At 44.3% G+C, this 18,822-nt stretch overlaps 1 protein-coding gene across 6 annotated transcripts in view; it reads left to right on the forward strand.

Annotated features, from left to right (window-relative positions):
• SASH1 (SAM and SH3 domain containing 1) overlaps nt 1–18,822 on the forward strand; it is a 283,948-nt gene that overhangs the window by 104,586 nt on the left and 160,540 nt on the right. For 5 of the 6 annotated variants that reach the window (XM_024357457.3, XM_009452183.5, XM_024357455.3 and 2 more), the window contains exon 2: nt 17,276–17,404. In XM_024357457.3, the coding sequence (XP_024213225.2) occupies nt 17,276–17,404 (129 nt within the window). Of the gene's footprint in view, nt 1–17,275; nt 17,405–18,822 lie in introns of those variants that run through there. The other variant, XM_024357458.3, reaches the window with a different exon arrangement.

The raw sequence follows: 18,822 nt of genomic DNA on the forward strand, positions 1-18,822 counted from the left end.
TCATCCTGGGGGCTGTGGCCTTTTCTCTGAAAGAAACAGGAGCCCGAGTAAGGTTTCTGAGCAGAGGGACATGATCTGACTTAGTCTCCAACAGGATAGCAGGATCTTTCCAACCGTTGTGTTTAGAGGGTGCTTGAGGGTACAGTGGGGAGCCCAGAATTTGATTTCCCAGTATAAAATACAGCTGAACTGGGCCGGGCGCAGTGGCTCACACCTGTAATCCCAGCACTTTGGGAGGCCAAGGTGGGGGGATCACTTGAGGTCAGGAGTTCGAGACCAGCCTGGCCAACATGGTGAAACCTCATCTCCACTAAAAATACAAAAAAATTAGTTGAGCATGATGGTGTGCACCTGTAATCGCAGCTACCTGGGTGGCTGAGGCAGGAGAATTGCTTGAACCTGGGAGACGGAGGTTGCACTAAGCTGAGATGGTGCTGTTGTACTCTGCACTCCAGCCTGGGTGACAGAGTGAGACTCCGTCTCAAAAATGACAACAAGAACAACAACAAAAAACAGTTGAACTGCTGTGCTCTGAGAATGGAAACACACAGTCCATCCTGACAGAATCAACAGTTTTTCCGTTAAAACTAGGCGTCTTGATAGTACATTGAATTTTTTGCAGGCTTTCTTCCCATAATGTGTCAAACAATTAAAATAAAAATACTTGTATCCACATCCCAGAGAAGAAAGTGAAATTACCCCTTTTTATAGGGCAATCGAGAAGCATAAACAAGTTTGGGTAGGTGATAGGCATGCCTTAACTAGTTCATTTCCTTTTAAGGGATTGTTTCATTGTAAATCCAGGAATATGAATGGGAAGGAGGGGAGTAGGAATGTCCAAGCAAACATTGACCAGTAAAACTGTTAGCCAAGATGAACTGATAAAAATGTTAATTCTTCAATGAAATGAATTGCTCTTCCAAAAAATTATGTATTAGATGTCAGTGAAAAAGCCAGTGTTGATGTTAATAAATTCTCACCTTGTAAGCAAACTGAGAAAATGGGTATTTTCATTCTCACAGTAATTGGGTTAGGAGAATGATGTGAATTCGTTGCAGCTTTTTTAGTTCTCTTAGGCAGAAATGACTGTCAAGTTTACATTGTAACCCTGTGTAGAATGTGACACAAAGCAAATAATCTCCACTCTCACTCTTAACTTCCAAGATATTGTTCTTTTCAAACGTAAATTTTATTGTGTGTATTTGAGGTTTACAGCATTTTTTTTTTTTGGGGGGGGAGATGGAGTCTCACTCTTGTCACCCAGGCTGGAGTGCAGTGGTGCGATCTCAGCTCACTGCAACCTCCGTCTTCTGGGTTCAAGCGATCTCCTGCCTCAGCCTCCTGAGTACCTGGGATTACAGGTGCTTGCCACCATGCGTGGCTAATTTTTGTATTTTTAGTAGAGACGGGGTTTCGCCATGTTGGCCAGGCTGGTCTCGAACACGTGGCCTCAAGTGATCTGCCTGCCTTGTCCTCCCAAAGTGCTGGGATTACAGGCGCGAGCCACCACACCTGGCCTTTTTTTGTTTTTTGAGACAGGGTCTCACTCTGTCTCTCAGGCTGGAGTGCAATGGCTCAATGATAGCTCACTGCAGCCTCAACCTCCTGGGCTCAGGTCATCCTCCCTCCTCAGCCTCCCAAATAGCTAAAACTACAGGCATGCACCACCACACACATCTAATTTTTTGCATGTTTTGTAGAGATAGGGTTTCACCATGTTGCCTAGGCTGGTCTCGAACTCCTGAGCTCAAATGATCCACCTGCCTCAGCCTCCCAAAGTGCTGGAATTACAGGCATGAGCCACCACACCTGGCCACAACATGATGTTGTGGGATACACAGAGACATAGAGATACATTTAGATAGTGTAGTGAAGAGGTTAACACACCTATTATCTCACATAGTTAACTTTTTTTTTTTTTTTGGTGACAAGAACAGCTAAAATCTACTTACTTAACAGAAATCCCTAACGGAAGACAATTTCATTAACTTCCAAGATGTTTTAAATCTACGAATAAGAACAGATTCATGTGCTTCAGATGCTTTTTCAGAGTACTTTCACATTATTTTCTTGGCAAAAGTAAAAGCCTTTTATGATGAAAATTGAGATCATCTTGAGGGGAAATGATATAGTTAGGAAATAACTTTTCTCCCCCACAAAACGGAAATGAAAGTATGGCCATCATGTCATATGTAATATTTTATATAGTTACCTGGATAGATGGGCAGATGCATAGATATGGATACAGATAATACATGTGCCGGAACAAGAAAAGTTCCTTTGTAGGGCTGACATTCTCTAAATCAGATTTTTCCTGTATGTTACAGATCAGAGTGTGGTATAGGATGAACGCCACAGAGTTCCCCTATACCTGACATTCACAAGCTGGCCTCTGAGTCCCTGAATGGCATCCTTAGTGCACTGAGCCGTGTGGTGTGATTGGCCTGGAGTTCAAGGAGCCATCAGAAGGGTAGATGCCAGAAGCTAACTCATGCACTGTACTTGGAGACGGTTAGGTGTGTTGTGAAGAGTTGTTTGGGGATTGCATGGCATTTTTCCAGACAGTGGGGGTAAACTGGTTTCTTTCTGATTTTGTTTTTGTTTTTGTTTTGAGACAGTCTTGCTCTGTCACCCAGACTGGAGTGCAGTGGTGCAATCTCCAACCTCACTGCAACCTCTGCCTTCTGGATTCAAGCAATCCTCCCGCCTCAGCCTCCCAAGTAGCTAGGATTACAGGCATGTGCCACCATGCCTAGCTAATTTTTTTGTATTTTTACTAGAGATGGGGTTTCACCATGTTGGCCAGGCTGGTCTTGAACTCCTGACCTCAAGTGATTCACCCACCTGGGCCTCCCAAAGTGCTGGGATTAGAGGAGTGAGCCACAGTGCCTCCTGCGTCTTTCTGACTTTGGAAAGACACTATCCAACTGGTGTCATATGAATGAAGGGCTCTAAAATAGTTTCTAGTAAATAGAAACAAACAGGTTTTCCTTTAGCTTCTGGGTGGGGCTTATTGTAAGCGCTCATCACCACAAAAGGAATATATGCATGTTTTCCGTGGCTACAGCATTGCTCTTGTATTTGTTTTCTTACAACACCTGAACCAGGCCATATATGGTGCCTCATGCCTGTAATCCTAGCACTTTGGGAGGCTGAGGCAAGAGCATCACGTTGAGCCCAGGAGTTCAAGACCACCTTGGGCAACATGGTGAAACTCCCGTCTCTACAAAAAATACAAAAAATTAGCTGGGCCTGGTGGCGTGACCTGTAGTCCCAGCTACTCAGGAGGCTGCCTTAGGAGGGAGGATCACTTGAGCCCAGGAATTCGAGGTTACAGTGAACGGTGGTTGCAGCACTGCATTCCAGCCTGGGTGACAGAGTGAGATCCTGTTTTTAAAAACAAAAGATGAAACTCAAACCTGTGGAGGGAACCAGTGGCATTCCTCCTGGTCTCCCTGATGGTAGTAAAATGCTGAGGATTTTCTGGATAAGCTCCTTGTGTATTCAGTGTCCTTCTAGATGGGCTATCTTTATTTCAAAATCTTAGTTGCTTTTTTTCTGTCAGGATATGAGAAGATTGTGAGACTTTAATTAAGCCCATTGAACCGAGGAACTTTCCATTTATTCCTTTTGGTGTGGGAAATATCTTTGGATTCAAGAAGATCTTTGACCCTCAACATGTTAAAAATTATCAGCAATAAATGTAAATAATTAGAAATCAATAATTCCTGTACTCTGATTTAGGAGGCTTGGTTTCTTGTCTTTTGGGACAAGTCACTGAAAACCCTGTGGTCTTTGGTTACTCTTAATTCATCTTTGAAATGAAGTTATCGAATGAGATCATATTTAAGGCCCTTCCCTGTATTGAAATTCTAGATCTTTATTTTTATAATAGGTTGGAATTCTGTGCCACTCATGTGATATAACTTGGTCCCATCAAATAATAAGAGAAATTTTAACCTTCCTGTTGGAGGAGTGAGGACTTCTATTTCATGAGTGCTTGTTGAATGCCAGATGATCTGTCAAGGGTTTACAAGTATTTTATTTAATCCTATTACAGCCTGTGGGGTAGCTTTGTAATTACCATTTTACAGATGAGGAAAATGAGGCCATACACATTTAACTACCTTACTCTAGGTCAGTAAGTAGCAGAGAAAGAGAGAAGGGTTCAGATGCCAAACTTCCTGATCCATTGACTGGAGTTCTCAGTCACCCACAATTTTTTTTTTTTTTTGACGGAGTTTTGCTCTTGTCACCCAGGCTGGAGTGCAGTGGCGCAATCTTGGCTCACTGCAACCTCAGCCTACCAGGTTCAAGAGATTCTCCTGCCTCAGCCTCCGGAGTAGCTGGGATTACAGGCATGCGCCACCATGCCCAGCTAATTTTTTGTATTTTCAGTAAAGGCGGGGTTTCACCATGTTGGCCAGGCTAGTCTCAAACTCCCGACTTCAGGTGATCCACCCGCCTCAGCCTCCCAAAGTCCTGGGATTACAGGCATGAGCCACTGAGCCTGGCCACAATTTTTTTTTTTTTTTTTTTTTTTTGAGACAGGGTCTCACTCTGTCACCCAGGCTGGAGTGCAGTGGCACGATGTTGGCTCACTGCAGCCTCTGCCTCCCTGGCTTAATTGAACCTCCCACCTCAGCTTCCTGAGTAGCTGGGGCCGCAGGCGTGTGCCATCCATCATGCCCCGCTAATTTTTATATATTTTTCTTGGTAGAACTGGGGTTTGACCATGATGCTCAGGTTGGTCTCAAACTCCTGGGCTCAAGTGATCCGCCTGCCTTAAAGTGCTGTGATTATCAGCGTGAGCCACCGTGCCTGGTTGATCATTCTTTCTCATGTAGGCCACCCTTATTCTGTGAAGCTTTTCTCTTCCTGTTGGGCTGTGGCCATACCTGAAAAGAGGAATAACATCCCAGTGGATTTAGATCTTGTCTTCACTGTTCAGCCTCTTCCATGACACAGGTGGGACTGGGTCTACCGCCAAGGATCACAGAGGCAGACACCATGCTAATGGTTCACTTGATTGGTGTCAGCAGCATTAAGATTCACAGCTGGACAAAAATATGAAACAGAGCTGGCCAAGGGCTGGATGAGCTTCTAGGATTATATCCCCATTTGTTAGTTTGGTTTTCTAGCTGGTGAGGGACAAGGCACTATCAATTCACAGGTGCCAACTGTATGTTCTGTTGAGAGGTTTTTGTGTGGATGCAAAGTTAATGAAATCAGGGTCACAGTTTTCAAAATCTCTGTGGTTTGGTTTTCATTGAAGTGTATGACAGCGAATTTTGTACTTTATTTAAAGCAAAGTGCATGCCCTCTATATTCCTGCTTAAATATCTATGGCTATTGAATTCATGAGGAATCACCAAACCTGGGTTTCTTCCTGTCTCTCCAGTCCCCTGTCCTGCCACACCTCTGCATTGTGACCTTTTAGTCACCCAGGGTAGCTTTACCTCTTGGAACATGTTAAGCTCTCTCTCTGGACTCAGAGGAATTACATTTGATATTCCCTCTGTCTGGAACTTCTTCCTACCCCCTTCCCTCAGATCTTCGTTTGTTATTGTTTCTAATGATATATTTCATGTATCAATGTCTCATTAGACTGTATTACTCTTGTGAGGTCAGTAGGGACAAGAATTGTGACTAGAAGCTCACCATTATATATATAAAAGCTGGTTTAGCTGGTAGTTCCTAGTTACCGAGTGAATTTTATGGCACTCTCAGGAAAGAGAGGGATCAACTTTACTGCCATCCATCCATCAATCCATCCATCCATCCATCCATCCATCTGTTCATTCATTTGATAAGTATTTATTACGTAACTGCTAAGTGTTGGGTATTGCAATAATGTTAGATATTGAGGTTATAAAAATGAATAAGATCCATTCCCAGTTTTCATAAACTCTAAAGTTGCCTGGTAACAACAAACACGTAAACAAATAAGTCACCTTTTAAAAACTCCTTACAGTGGGAAATTTCAGATGTATACCAAGTGGGGAGCATATGTTAAAGAGCTGCCATGTTCCATCACTGCTGATCTTGTTCCATCTATATCTGCACTCACCACCCCTCCCAGGCCCAGGATTTTAAAGCAAGTCCTGGATATCGTGTGCAGCCATTTGTGAGATGCGGAACGTAGGTGCCACGCAAAGAGTATTTTTCAGTTGTTACCTGTCAGTTCTTAAAAATGTGGAGTTTTGGCAATAGCACCAAGAAACGGTTGCTTCAACCTTAGCTGTATAAAAGCAGAGGGTTACCAGCGTCATGCCTGTTGTCAGTCAGTTTTGATTGAGTTGTCTAGACTCCTGCGTCTCACTTACCAGTTGTGCCGGGGAGCTGTGTGAGGAAATCAGCCAGAGTCAAGCTCAGTCTCATACCACAGACGGTCACACCGCGAGGCTCTCTAGTCAAGCTGTGGCAGATTATAATTTTTCTAAAACACAAAAACTCAAATATTGTACATCATTTAACCACAGTACTAGAAATTTCAGATTGTTCTGAGATCAATATTTTCATTTCTAAAATTCTGGTCATATCACATTCAGATCTTGTTGGTCAAATGCTTGAAAATGTTCACATCCTCACGTTTGTGTGCCAAAAAGGCGGCCAGAGAAAACTCAGTGTGATTCATGCTCATCAAGATCTGTGAATGTGGTCTATAATTGTGACTTCATTCCCACCCAATTAGCTGTGCTGCTTTTCAAATCTGTGATTCTATTAAGCTCAGGGCAGATTAAAAATGGAAAATGAGTTCAGTCTAAAACTGCCATCTGCTAAATCCAAATGTCCATTTTGAGTCTGAATCTAGGCTTGTACTTTCTAAAAACCAATGATCAATGTTCCCATTCTTTTCTCCGCATTTTCAAGTTCTTAGGGTTTTTGTCTAATACTCTTTTGAGCCACTGATAGCCAGCAGATTGGATTTTTCAGAGCCTTTCGTTCCAAAGAGATCTAATATTAAGCACACAGCTTAGTAAATCCCTTCAACAAGTTCTCATGACTTAACCGTATGACTGCATTAAAATAAACTAATGGCCACACTTTGCTCTTCTGTGCAGTAGAAATAAACATTCATGTTTTTTGATTTTATATTGGATACTTAATACCTAGCACAACACTCGGAATATAGTAGATGTTTAGTAAATATTATTTGAATTAATGAAATATCCTGTGAACTGTTGATGATTGAAGGGCATAAACACAGGTGAATGTTAACAGCTTTCCTCAGTTTCTTCATCATACGTGACAATCACTGTGCTGTGCAGAGGTGCTAGCATATACTCTGCATGAGGGATGTGGAGTAGGCCTTCTTCTTCATCTCTTTTATTAGAGCTGCTCCTCTGCCTGGCCAGGAAACTGAGTTTGTTCATATTTAGACTAAACTTTTCAGATTTCTTCCCAGTAGGTAGTTGGGGATGACTAGTTCATGCATAAGATTTTGGTAATAACATTTTTGCTACCAGTCTCAAGCCTGTAGGGTCAAGCAGGCTGCACTGGGCCTGTTGGAAGTAGAGGAGAGGGAAAGTGTTTCTGCCGCGACTTTAACTCCGTCCTACCACAGATGACATTTCCCCAAGGGAGCAGGGAGTGTAAGAAGAGAAAAATGCAGGGGACCTTGGGGAATCATTGCATGTAAGGGTGTGCTGAGGAGGAGGGGTGGATGGTGACAGGGAAACTCACAGGCAGTGGGGTTCTAAAACAGAGACAGTGTGGGCCCCAATGGCTGTTGCCTAGGAAGCGAACTCCATCAGTGCCTTTCTTGCTTTCTTTTTTTTTTTTTTTTGAGACAGAGTCTTGCTCTGCTGCCCAGGCTGGAGTGCAGTGGCGCAATAATCTTGGCTCACTGCAGCCTCTACCTCCTGGGCTCAAGTGATTCTCTCGCCTCAGCTTCCTGAGTAGCTGGGATTACAGGCATGCACCACCACGCCCAGCTAAGTTTTGTAATTTTTTTAGTAGAGATGAGGTTTCACCATTTTGGTTGGCCAGGCTGGTCTCAAACTCCTGACCTCAAGTGATCCACCCACCTCAACCTCCCCAAAGTGCTGGAATTACAGGTGTGAGCCACTGTGCCCAGCCTCTTCTGTGCTCTTCTGATATGCTATGTGATATCCTTTAAACAAATGCAAGTCTCAAATGTTTAAATTTATCCAAAGACTCTGTGGGGGATTGTACTGCGTTCACCCTTTCTGGTATGGTCCTGGGTTAGTGACCTTTACAAAAGACACCTTGTGTGAGATTTGGGAGCTGGAAGTGAATCAGCAGCATATTTTTTTGACTCCGAAGGTTGGTGTAGGATGCCAAGCACTGTGGCAGCTTCCACATGGTGTCACTGATCTGCTGGCTTACCTTGCTGGCATGAGACAACATCTGAACCCACAACAGCTCCAGAGCCCGCCAGATCTCCGCCTTCTGTGTCCTTGGCCATGTGTGCAGGTCCCTTGTGAAGAGTGTGACGGTCTCGCTCTGTCACCCAGGCTAGAGTGCGATGGTGCCATCTCGGCTCACTGCAACCTCCGCCTCCTGGGTTCAAGTGATTCTCCAGCCTCAGCCTCCCGAGTAGCTGGGATTACAGGCACCCACCACCACGCCTGGCTAATTTTTGTATTTTTAGTAGAGACAGGGTTTCTCCATGTTGGTCAGTCTGGTCTCGAATTCCCAACCTCAGGTGATCCACCCGCCTTGGCCTCCCAAAGTGCTGGGATTACAGGCATGAGCCACCGTGCCCGGCCCCCCAATTTTTTTTCCTGCTATTTTTTTCCTTAGACATTTGGAGACCTAGAAGCAGGTGCTGAGAGAGCTCTGAGGAGGAGGGTTTGTCAATCCTGCCTTCTGGGAGGCCATTTATTCTCCAGGAGGGGATCTGTGGTAACCGGGATCCACCTGTGCGCAATAGCATCCCCATGAACATATATGCCAAAGCTAGGATTTGACATGGGTGCTGGCAGGTTTTGGGTGTTTTTGGAGACAGGGGATGGAAGGTATGAAATAAGCCTCACTCCAGCCATCTGCCCTATGGGTGTGCCCCTGGGGGCTTCGCTTGCCATTTGCATGACCTAATACGTCCCTCTGGCATATGTTGTTACACGTTAAAACTTTTTCCTGAGACAAAGTATACTTCCAGCTCAACCCATCTGTAGAAACACTGGGAATGATACCTCAGAAAAGTATTTGACAACAGTTATTACAGTCAGTGAATGTCTCCAGAACGACGACGACGTGGCAGGAAGTGATGACAGAGCTGGTGAGAACAGTAACATCACAGGGATTCAATGAGGCCGAACAAGAAAACCAGAATTAAAGACATTTTTATGGTTGTAGCAATTTCATCTGAAAGGTTGCTGAAAGTGTTTATCACCTTAAAAATCTTTAAACAAGCTAATTAAGAGTGAAAACACCTTGGGAAGTCATTCAAAAAATCAGTTAGGTTTCATTGTACCATAGTGATTTCTTTTTTTAATGGATTTAGCTTAGAGGGGATGTATATATCTCCATCCATCCCTCTTCAAACAAGGAGCAATGTAAATATAACAGAATTTATGTTATATAAAATGTATATGTACTTATTATTAAGGACGGAAAAGGTAAAGAAACAATAAAGGAGTCAGCAGTCTGTCTTCCTCTCAACTTTGGGGAGTTAGAGCAACACACATGAGTTTTCCCTTGGGGAAAACTTTATAGATACATAAAATAGGAGGATCACACATTCGTTTGCATACAATCTGCATGCAACAGATCACATTGTATCTCCTGATGTTTTCAGATGCTTTTTTTTCTTTTTATTTTTTTCCTCTCCCGAATCTGTCAACTTATTCTAAACTGGAAGTGACATCTGGGGAAAGAAGAGCAGAAATAACAAAAGTAATGATACAAATGCCTTTTGTTTTTGTAGTAGTTTTAGGTTTTCCATTTTCCAGAGACAGAAGTGAATTGGGATAAATCTCAGAAATACTGTGAAACCGATTGTTGAGGGAACAGTGCTCTGTGTCTTTTCTCCTTAATTGCAACAGCAGTCCACCCAATCTGAACTGCTCGGTACAATGCCCCTTATCTCTGTATTTTTATGTTGGTTGTATGAAAGACGGGTGTTTGGGACAAAGATGCTCTGTGGCTTTGGGGGAAGATTATACAAGTTTGTTGTCCGTTGAGCTGACATGGGTGATGACTCCACAGATTTAATTTAAATCTGCAGCAAGTGAAATGGATTGTCATATATATGGACAGATGCTGTGACCAGGTTCTATGAGAAGAAAAGGAAAGAGAACTTGAATCTGCATGTATCTCTTTTCCTGTTTTCAAAGACAGGGGTGGGAAAATTCTTATAAAAAGATCGCGTGACTCAAAATTTCACAATTTTCTCAAAAAATTATTTTGAGGAAATAAAGTTTTCCCGTGTTCCTAAACTTGAACTAATATTGCTTAAGTTTAATGCCAGAGAACCAAAGAGGGAAAATAAGAAAGAAGTGAAACAGATGAGGCAAGCAATAAACTCCAGACCAGAAACTTTTGAACACCTTAAAAGAAAAGGTTTAAAAAAGAATCCGTTTCAGTGTTTTAATCATGATATTTATTATAATAAATGTAGAGATGATTTTAAGTCTTATTATAGTTACAAGTTTATTTTGCAACATCAGTGCTTGACATTAGTATGGTGGGGTGTTGAGTCAGACGTAGATTTTGTGTTTCCGTAAAGATGGCAGCATGCGATCCTATGGAAACCTCATCTACATTATTTAAATTTCCTGCAGACTCATGTTGCAAGTATTTTTAGTAAAATTAAATATTTTTATGGAGTAGGTCTGTAGCTATCTCAAGGAACAAGCTGAATAAAAATAATGCAAACACTGTCAGTCCTGAAAGAGCATGGCTTTTTAAAAACTGCTTTATTGAGGTATGCTTGATAAGTGAAAAGCTGTGCATTTTGAATGTATACAATTCGATGAGTTTGGGAATAAGTATATGCCACTACCATCAACATCATAAACATATCCATCATTCCCAGAGTTTCCTCCCACCCCCATATAACATAGAAATGATGATTATTCTTATTATTTCATTTTTTAAAGCCTGAATTTTGAGTGGGTAAAGAAAATCATCAGGTGGTTGGTTTCATTGATTGGAATGTAAAAGATTCTTTTTGTGGGATGGCAGACAAGACCCACTCTTAAAAACACACATATACATTCTTCTATTCTGTTGCCTTTCTTGGCATTTAAATCATCAGGACTGATGAAAGTGGTAATTATGGGGACTTACTGCACATCTGGAAAGTAATTTGGGAAGATGTAAAAGCAGCTGTGCCACCCTTTTCTAATTATTATCTGGAGTGAGGAGTGGCTATTATGGCATGTTGTAGGGTGTGAAATGCTGGCTTTCTTTGGCCTGAGTTGAGTTGAACAGCTGCTCTTTTCCTCAGGAGCAACAAATATATTTTTCAGGTCCCCAAGTTATTGGGGGAGTTTTGAGTGATTGGGAATGGGATAGAGAATTTCACTCGCAGGAAAAACAGAACTGAAGTGAAGAGTTGGCTTGTTGTTGGTTTTATGATATTGTGAAATACATATTTGGTCTTAATCTTGTTTTCTGGCAAACTCCTAAAACCCTTGGAACCTCCAAAGTGATAAGTGTATTTTTTTGTGTGTTAATGAGTTGACTGATGGCTGGCCACTCTAGGTAGCTTCAGAATGGAAGCTGGTCACAGGAAAGACCCGGGCTGGATTAGAGGGTTGGGACGTTTAGCCCCACCTCCCAACCTCTGGGGAGGGGAGAGGGGCTGAAGGTTGAGCTGATAGTCAATGGCCTTTGATTTAATCAATCATGCCTGCATAATGAAGCTTCCATAAAAACCCCAAAAGACTGGGTTCTGGGAGCTTCTGGATAGCTGAACACATAGAAATTTGTGTAGGGTGGAGCGTCTGGAAAGGGCAGGGAAGCTCCGACACCCTTCCTCAATACTCTGCCCTGTGCATCTCTTCATCTGGTATTCATTGGTATCCTTTGTGAATTCTTTCAAAATAAGTCAGTAAATGTAAGTATAGTGTTTCCCCAAGTTTTCCGAGCCACTCTAGCAAATTAATTGAGCCCCAAAAGGGGGTCGTGGGAACCCTAATTTGTAGCAGGTAAAACAACCTGGAGCTTGCTTCTGGCATCAGAAGTGAAGAGCAGTCTTGTGGGACTGAGCCTTCAGCCTGTGGGTTATGAGGCTGTCTCCAGTTTGGTAGTGTCGGATTTGAGCTGGAAAACACCCAGCTAGTGTCCACTGCAGAACTTGCTGCTTCTTTGGAGTGTGGAGGGAGGGGAACCACCTCCCCTGCCCAACCATGTCTGGTGTCAGAAGTGATCTCTGTTGTGAGGCTGTAGAAGACATTGAGTTTGGTTTTTCTACATCATCAGAATATTCTTAGGATATATGAGAGAGAAGAGAAAAAGGGGAAGAAAGTAGTTTGGACAAAGCTATATTAATAATTACATAAATAATATATAAATAGTTTTTTTCCCAGTGGTCTTGGTTAGTCCAAGACGACGGTTGGTTGTGATAAGTTGGACAGTTCACAAACGTGAAAGCTGGTTGTTTTAGAGAGAAACCAGTATTCCATGTTGGAATACCTCAGTGTGGACCTCTGTGTGTAAGAGACAGAGAGAGTGATGGATTTCTATTCCAGACCAGAAAGCCACAGGGTAGTGTGTAAGCTGTAACCCCCTTAACAAGTACACTTGGCTGTTGGGAGACATGGACTTTCTATTTGGTCAAAGTGGCAGGTGTGTTTTGTTTCCTGGCTGGATGAAGGCAGAAGTTTCTGGATGAGGACAGCATCACGTTCCTGAGACCAAGACAACTCCAAAGAGCCCAGGATCTTCCAGGGTCCCCGGTTGTGATAGGGATCAGGTCTATAACTCATTAAAATGGGCTTTCAGGTTAAGTTGCTCCCCTTTGCCCTCAAACTCACACACAAAGGGGAGCTCCTTTGTCTTTGTCAGTATAGGCTGGGGAAAGGAGCTAAGAAACTAGGAGAGGCTTCAGGGTGAACAGGGATGGTGAGCACTTTGTTTCTTTGAAGTATCAGCAAACAAACATCCCTAGGTAAATCAAGGAGGATGCCCTGGTGCTGAAGATAGCCCAGCTCCCTCCGTCCTGGGAACTACCTGGGTGCTTGCTTGCTTTCTCTCTCTCTTTCTTTCTTGCTTTCTCCCTCTCTTTCTTTCTTGCTTTCTCCCTCTCTTTCTTTCTTGCTTTCTCCCTCTGTCTCTCTCTCTCTCTCTCCTTCCTTTCTTTCTTTTCTTTTTTTTTTTTTTTTGAGGTGTAATTTTGCTCTCGTTGCCCAGGCTAGAGTGCAGTGGCGCAATCTCGGCTCACTGCAGCCTCCGCCTTCTGGTTTCAAGCAATTCTCCTGCCTCAGGCTCCAAAGTAGCTGGGACTACAGGCACCCACCAGCATGCCCAGCTTATTTTTTTGTATTTTTAGTAGAGACGGGGTTTCACCATGTTGGTCAGGCTGGTCTCGAACTGCTGACCTCATGATCCACCTGCCTCCCAAAGTGCTGGGATTACAGGCGTGAGCCACCGCACCCGGCCCTCCTTTCTTTTCTTTTCCTTTTTTCTTCTCTTCTCTTCTCTTCCCTTTTCTTCTCTTTTCTCTTCTCTTCTCTTCCCTTCCCTTCCCTTCTCTCTTCTCTCTCTTTCTTTCTTTTTCTTTCTTTCTTTCTTTTTCTTTCTTCTTTCTTTTCTTTCTTTCTTTCTTTCTTTCCTTCCTTCTTTCTTTCTTTCCTTCTTTTGGCATCCTTAGTAAATTATTTCTTTTCTTTCCATTCTTTCTTTTCTTTTCTTTCTTTCTTTGACGCAGTTTCACTCTGCTGCCCTGGCCAGGTTGGAGAGCAATAGTGCGATCTCTGCTTACTGCAACCTTTGCCTCCCAGGCTCAGGTGATTCTCCTGCTTCAGCCTCCTGAGTAGCTGGGATTACAGGCGCCCACTAACGCGCCCTGCTAATTTTTTTTTTTTTTTTTTTGAGACAGGGTTTCACTCTTGTTGCCCAGGCTGGAGTGCAATGGCACAATCTTGGCTCACCGCAACCTCTGACTCCCGGGTTCAAGTGATTCTCCTGCCTCAGCCTCCTGAGTAGCTGGGATTACAGGCATGCACCACCACGCCCAGCTAATTTTGTATTTTTAGTAGAGACGGGGTTTCTCCATGTTGGTGAGGCTGGTCTCGAACTCCTGACCGCAGGTGATCCGCCCACCTCAGCCTCCCAAAGTGCTGGGATTACAGGCGTGAGCCACTGCGCCTGGCTCTGTTTTTAGTAGGGGCAGGGTTTCACCATGTTGGCCAGGCTGGTTTTGAACTCCTGACCTCAAATGATCTGCCTGCCTTGGCCTTCCAGAGTGTTGGCATTACAGGCGTGAGCCAGGCACCTGGCCCCAGGTGCTCGAATAGCTGAGGCAGCTGTGGCATCGAGCCCTTGCTTCCCAGGGGCTAGTGCTTTGCTGTCCTAGTCACAGCTGTCAGGAGCTGGTGGTCAGAACCCATGTCCCCATGGGAGCTGCTTTTTTGCCCTCTTTCTCTCTTAAAGTTTCCTCCAGGAGTTCCCTCAGTTCTCTTGGGGGTGTGTGTTGATGGGGTTACCGGGGATGCGTGGGAGAAGGCCTGCTTAGTGCCTCTAGGAGGAAATGCTTATTGCTCTCTGGGTCCTCTCAGGCCCCTACTGCATGGAGGATGTGGGGACCGCAGGTGAAGGAGACTGAAAGGCTGGTACATTTGGGGTTTATATTGTAGGATGGGTGATGGGGCATGGAAGGATCTCAGTGGGGGAGACTCCGTCAGATCTTTTAGCAAGGTCATTTGGGTGGCAGGTTGGGCAATGTTGGGCCATCGGGAGGCTGTAGATGGAATTGGTCGATTTGTGACCCTGGGGCTTGTGTGGTTGAGTTGCAATCTGTTGGAGGATCCTCAGGATCCTAATATCAGTTTATCATGCCGTATTTCAGGAACCCCACCTTAAGATATTCTGTCCTGGCTCCCTCTTCTTCCAAGACAGATTCTGGGTTTTTGTTTTGTGTTTGAGATGGAGTCTCACTCTGTCACCCAGGCTGAAGTACAGTGGTGCGATCTCAGCCCACTGCAACCACCGCCTCCTGATTTCAGGCGATTCTTGTGCTTTGGCCTCCTGAGTAGTTGGGATTACAGGCTTGCGCCACCACGCCCAGCTAATTTTTGTGTTTTTAGTAGAGATGGGGTTTCACCATGTTGGCCAGGCTGGTCTCGAACTCCTGACCTCGGGTGATCCACCCACCCCCCCGCCCTGCCTTGGCCTCCCAAAGTGCTGGGATTACAGGCGTGAGCACCTGCGCCCGGCCCAGGTTCTGTTTTCAGGCAGTTTCCTTTCCTGGAGGCAGCACAGCAGAGGCCAGGAGGCTGAGGGCCACGGTGCATGTCCTCAGAGGGGCAGCAACAGATTCTGTCTTGACCTTTGTTATTTTTCTACTGGACACTTGACAGTAGACGACATTTTGAAGAGGAGGGGGTCTCCCACCTTGCCTGCTGTGTCAGTCCAGGCTGTGGGCTCAGACAGACAAGACTGATTGTAGTGAAGGAGTGACTTTTGTCCAGACACATTCAAAGATCTTACTGGCCTTAGAAGAGTCCTTCTTGTCTCCACACTGTGCTAGGAACTTTGAGGCAATCAGCTCAAATGCAGAACATGTTATTGGTGGGGAAGCAAGGAGCTTTTCTGAAGCGTCATTTTTTTCCCGTTTCTGTTTCTCCTCTCCCTTGGTTCTGTAAAATCAGTGAATGCAGAAGTAGGGTAGAGATGATCCTTGCTCTGCCCCAGGCCTGCTGACCAGGGTGTAGGTCTTTAGCAGAGAAACTTTGGGAGAAATCCAACTCCCAAGCCCTGCTTGCATCTAAGCCTGCTTCGCAGTGTTAGGCGTGTGTTGCTATGGGCAGTGCACCAACATTAAATAACTGAAGGGGTTGGCGAGCAGTCTGTAAAATGGAAAATGTGTGTGTGGCTTTAGGTGGTCTAAAAGTTGTATTTTCCTTGGTTGTCTTGGTAAAGTCATTTATTTATACCAAAGAGCAGAATGTTGGGAGGTTAAAAAAAAAAAAAAAAGAGCTGGAGGAGAGGAGAGGTCTTTCTGAATGAATTGATAGAAGAAATGGCATCACTTACAAATGTACAAGGTAATTCTGTCGTCCTCCCTGTATGTATTCAGGTATGTTTTTAGGAATCCATTGCTCTAAAGGAAGACTATAGTGTGGAACATAATCTTGCAGTGAGTATTACACTGCAAGAAATTTTTAGCATTTACTACATGCCGGGTGGACTACATGAGCCGGCTAAAGTCTAAGCGCTTCACACGTGTTACTCCAGTAGTCCTCACTGAAGTAGGTGTTCTGATTATTCAGTGTTCCTCAGAGGTTAAGAGACGTGCCTAAGGCCACTTAACCAGTACCAGGCGCTATGGAGCTGGGTGGAAACTCAGAATGAGCTCTAGAGCAATTACGTGGCACTTGCCTTGGGGAAGAAACAACTGACATGTTTATTTATTTATGCAGGTGAATTTGTAACATGTACTCTTGCACCTGGACTTGGAATGCCTAGTGAATAATGAGTCTAATGAATAATATGAATATTAATGACCATAATAATGAATATTAATGAACACTAATGACTAAATGAATAAAAAGATTTTCCACTTTTCTGAGGGTCTCCTGAGAGGTACAGTGAGATTTGTCCCAGATGCAATTCTCTGTCGGTTCCTGAATTCTCAGGCTCCCGTCAGAATCCCTGGGAGGGGTCCTGACATCTCTTTTATGAGCTTCCCAGGAGGTGGTGGTGCAGTCCAGGGGCCACACTGGGCATTAGGAGCCTCTTCCTCACACAGTGCCTTTGCTGAAGGTGCTTCCCTGGTGTTTCCTCTCTTAGCCCTGCTAGGCAGGCAGAGAGATGGGGATTGAAGACTTTGGTGTTGGCACCAGACCGTCCGAGGTTGGAGAGCTGGCCTCTGTGCTTCTTAGTCCTGGGATTTGTGGGCAGTCGCTCAACTTCTTTGAGCTCCTGTTTACCCATCAATATAAGTGGGAAAAAACAGGCCCCTGTCAGAGGGCTGTCCTGAGGGTTAGGAGATCCTGCATGTAAAACAACCTGGTACTTGATGTTTCCCACTTAAATACCAGCCTTTATTACTATTAACTCTGCATAGAGGGAGGTCCGATGGCTGTGGGCTTTTCCAGGGTGGACTGACCTGACCGCCTTTGTTTGTCCACCCCTTCAGGATGGTTCACTTGGAAACATCGATGACCTGGCGCAGCAGTATGCAGATTATTACAACACCTGTTTCTCCGACGTGTGCGAGAGGATGGAGGAGCTGCGGAAACGGCGGGTTTCCCAGGACCTGGAAGTGGTGAGTGGGGGTCCTGGGAATATGCTTCTGTGAGCAGAGCTGCTCCAATTTGGGCTTTTCCTTGGTCTTTATCCCAGTGCTAGCTCTTCCTGGGGTATCAATCTGTAGGCTGCTGCACTAGTGTGGGGTAGAATGTTCAGGTCCCTAAAAGACTGGCCCAGTTCTGCCGCAGATATCAAACTGAGTGAGTGTTGGCTGGAGCAATAGGATCGAACCTTTGCACTCATTAAAAGAACAGATTTGGCCGGGCGCTGTGGCTCACGCCTGTAATCCCAGCACTTTGGGAGGCCCAGGCGGGCGGATCACGAGGTCAGGAGATCAAGACCATCCTCGCTAACACGGTGAAACCCCGTCTCTACTAAAAATAGAAAAAAAATTAGCCGGGCGTGGTGATGGGTGCCTGTAGTCCCAGCTACTCGGGAGGCTGAGGCAGGAGAATGGCGTGAACCCGGGTGGCAGAGCTTGCAGTGAGCCAAGATCACGCCACTGCACTCCAGCCTGGGCGACAGAGGAAGACTCCGTCTCAAAAAAAAAAAAAAAATAGATTTTTATTTTTATTTTTTTACTTAAGGGAAAAGTATATTTTTACTATTCACCAGTGTATACTACATTTTTTATTGACTCTAAGCCCAAAGGGTGTCTAGGCTAATTTTTTTTCCAGCTTTCGTTCCTTTTTTCTTTTCTTCTCTTTTTCTTTTCTTCTTTTGGAAAGCAACATAAAATTTTAAGGAACAATAAATCACCTGTAGTCTCTCACCTAGCAATAATCACATTGGTGTTTTAGCAGGTATCCTTCTAGTGTTTTTATGGGCATTTAAAAATCAGCAAAACTAGTCCACCACTAAAGACACTCTTGTTTTTTTTTTTGAGACGGAGTTTCGCTCTTGTCCCCCAGGCTGGAGTGCAGTGGCGTGATCTGGGCTCACCACAACTTCCACCTCCCAGGTTCAAGTGATTCTCCTCCCTCAGCCTCCCGAGTGGCTGGGATTACAAGCATGCACCACCACACCCGGCTAATTTTGTATTTTTAGTAGAGACGGGGTTTCTCCATGTTGGTCAGGCCAATCTCGAACTCCCGACTTCAGGTGACCACCCGTGTTGGCCTCCCAAAGTGTTGGGATTACAGGCGTGAGCCACCACGTCCGGCCTAAAGACACTTTTATTAAAAAAAAAAAAAAAAAAAAAAAAAAATCAGTGATACAATGCTGCATCTATATGTTTAAAAAAAACTTCTTCCTTTATTACTTAACATTTTATTGCAGCTCATATTCCCTGTCCTTGAGACTTGTCATCACCATCTTTCATGGTTATATTCTCCTCTCACTCAGGTGCATTGAAATAAGTTTGGCTGTTTGTGAAAACCTTTATGTGTATAATCAGAGACGCATTTGGACTTGTATGTGATAAACAGTAACTAA

This window comes from Pan troglodytes, chromosome 5 (assembly GCF_028858775.2).
Source record: "Pan troglodytes isolate AG18354 chromosome 5, NHGRI_mPanTro3-v2.0_pri, whole genome shotgun sequence".
Classification (NCBI taxonomy): Eukaryota; Metazoa; Chordata; class Mammalia; order Primates; family Hominidae; genus Pan; species Pan troglodytes.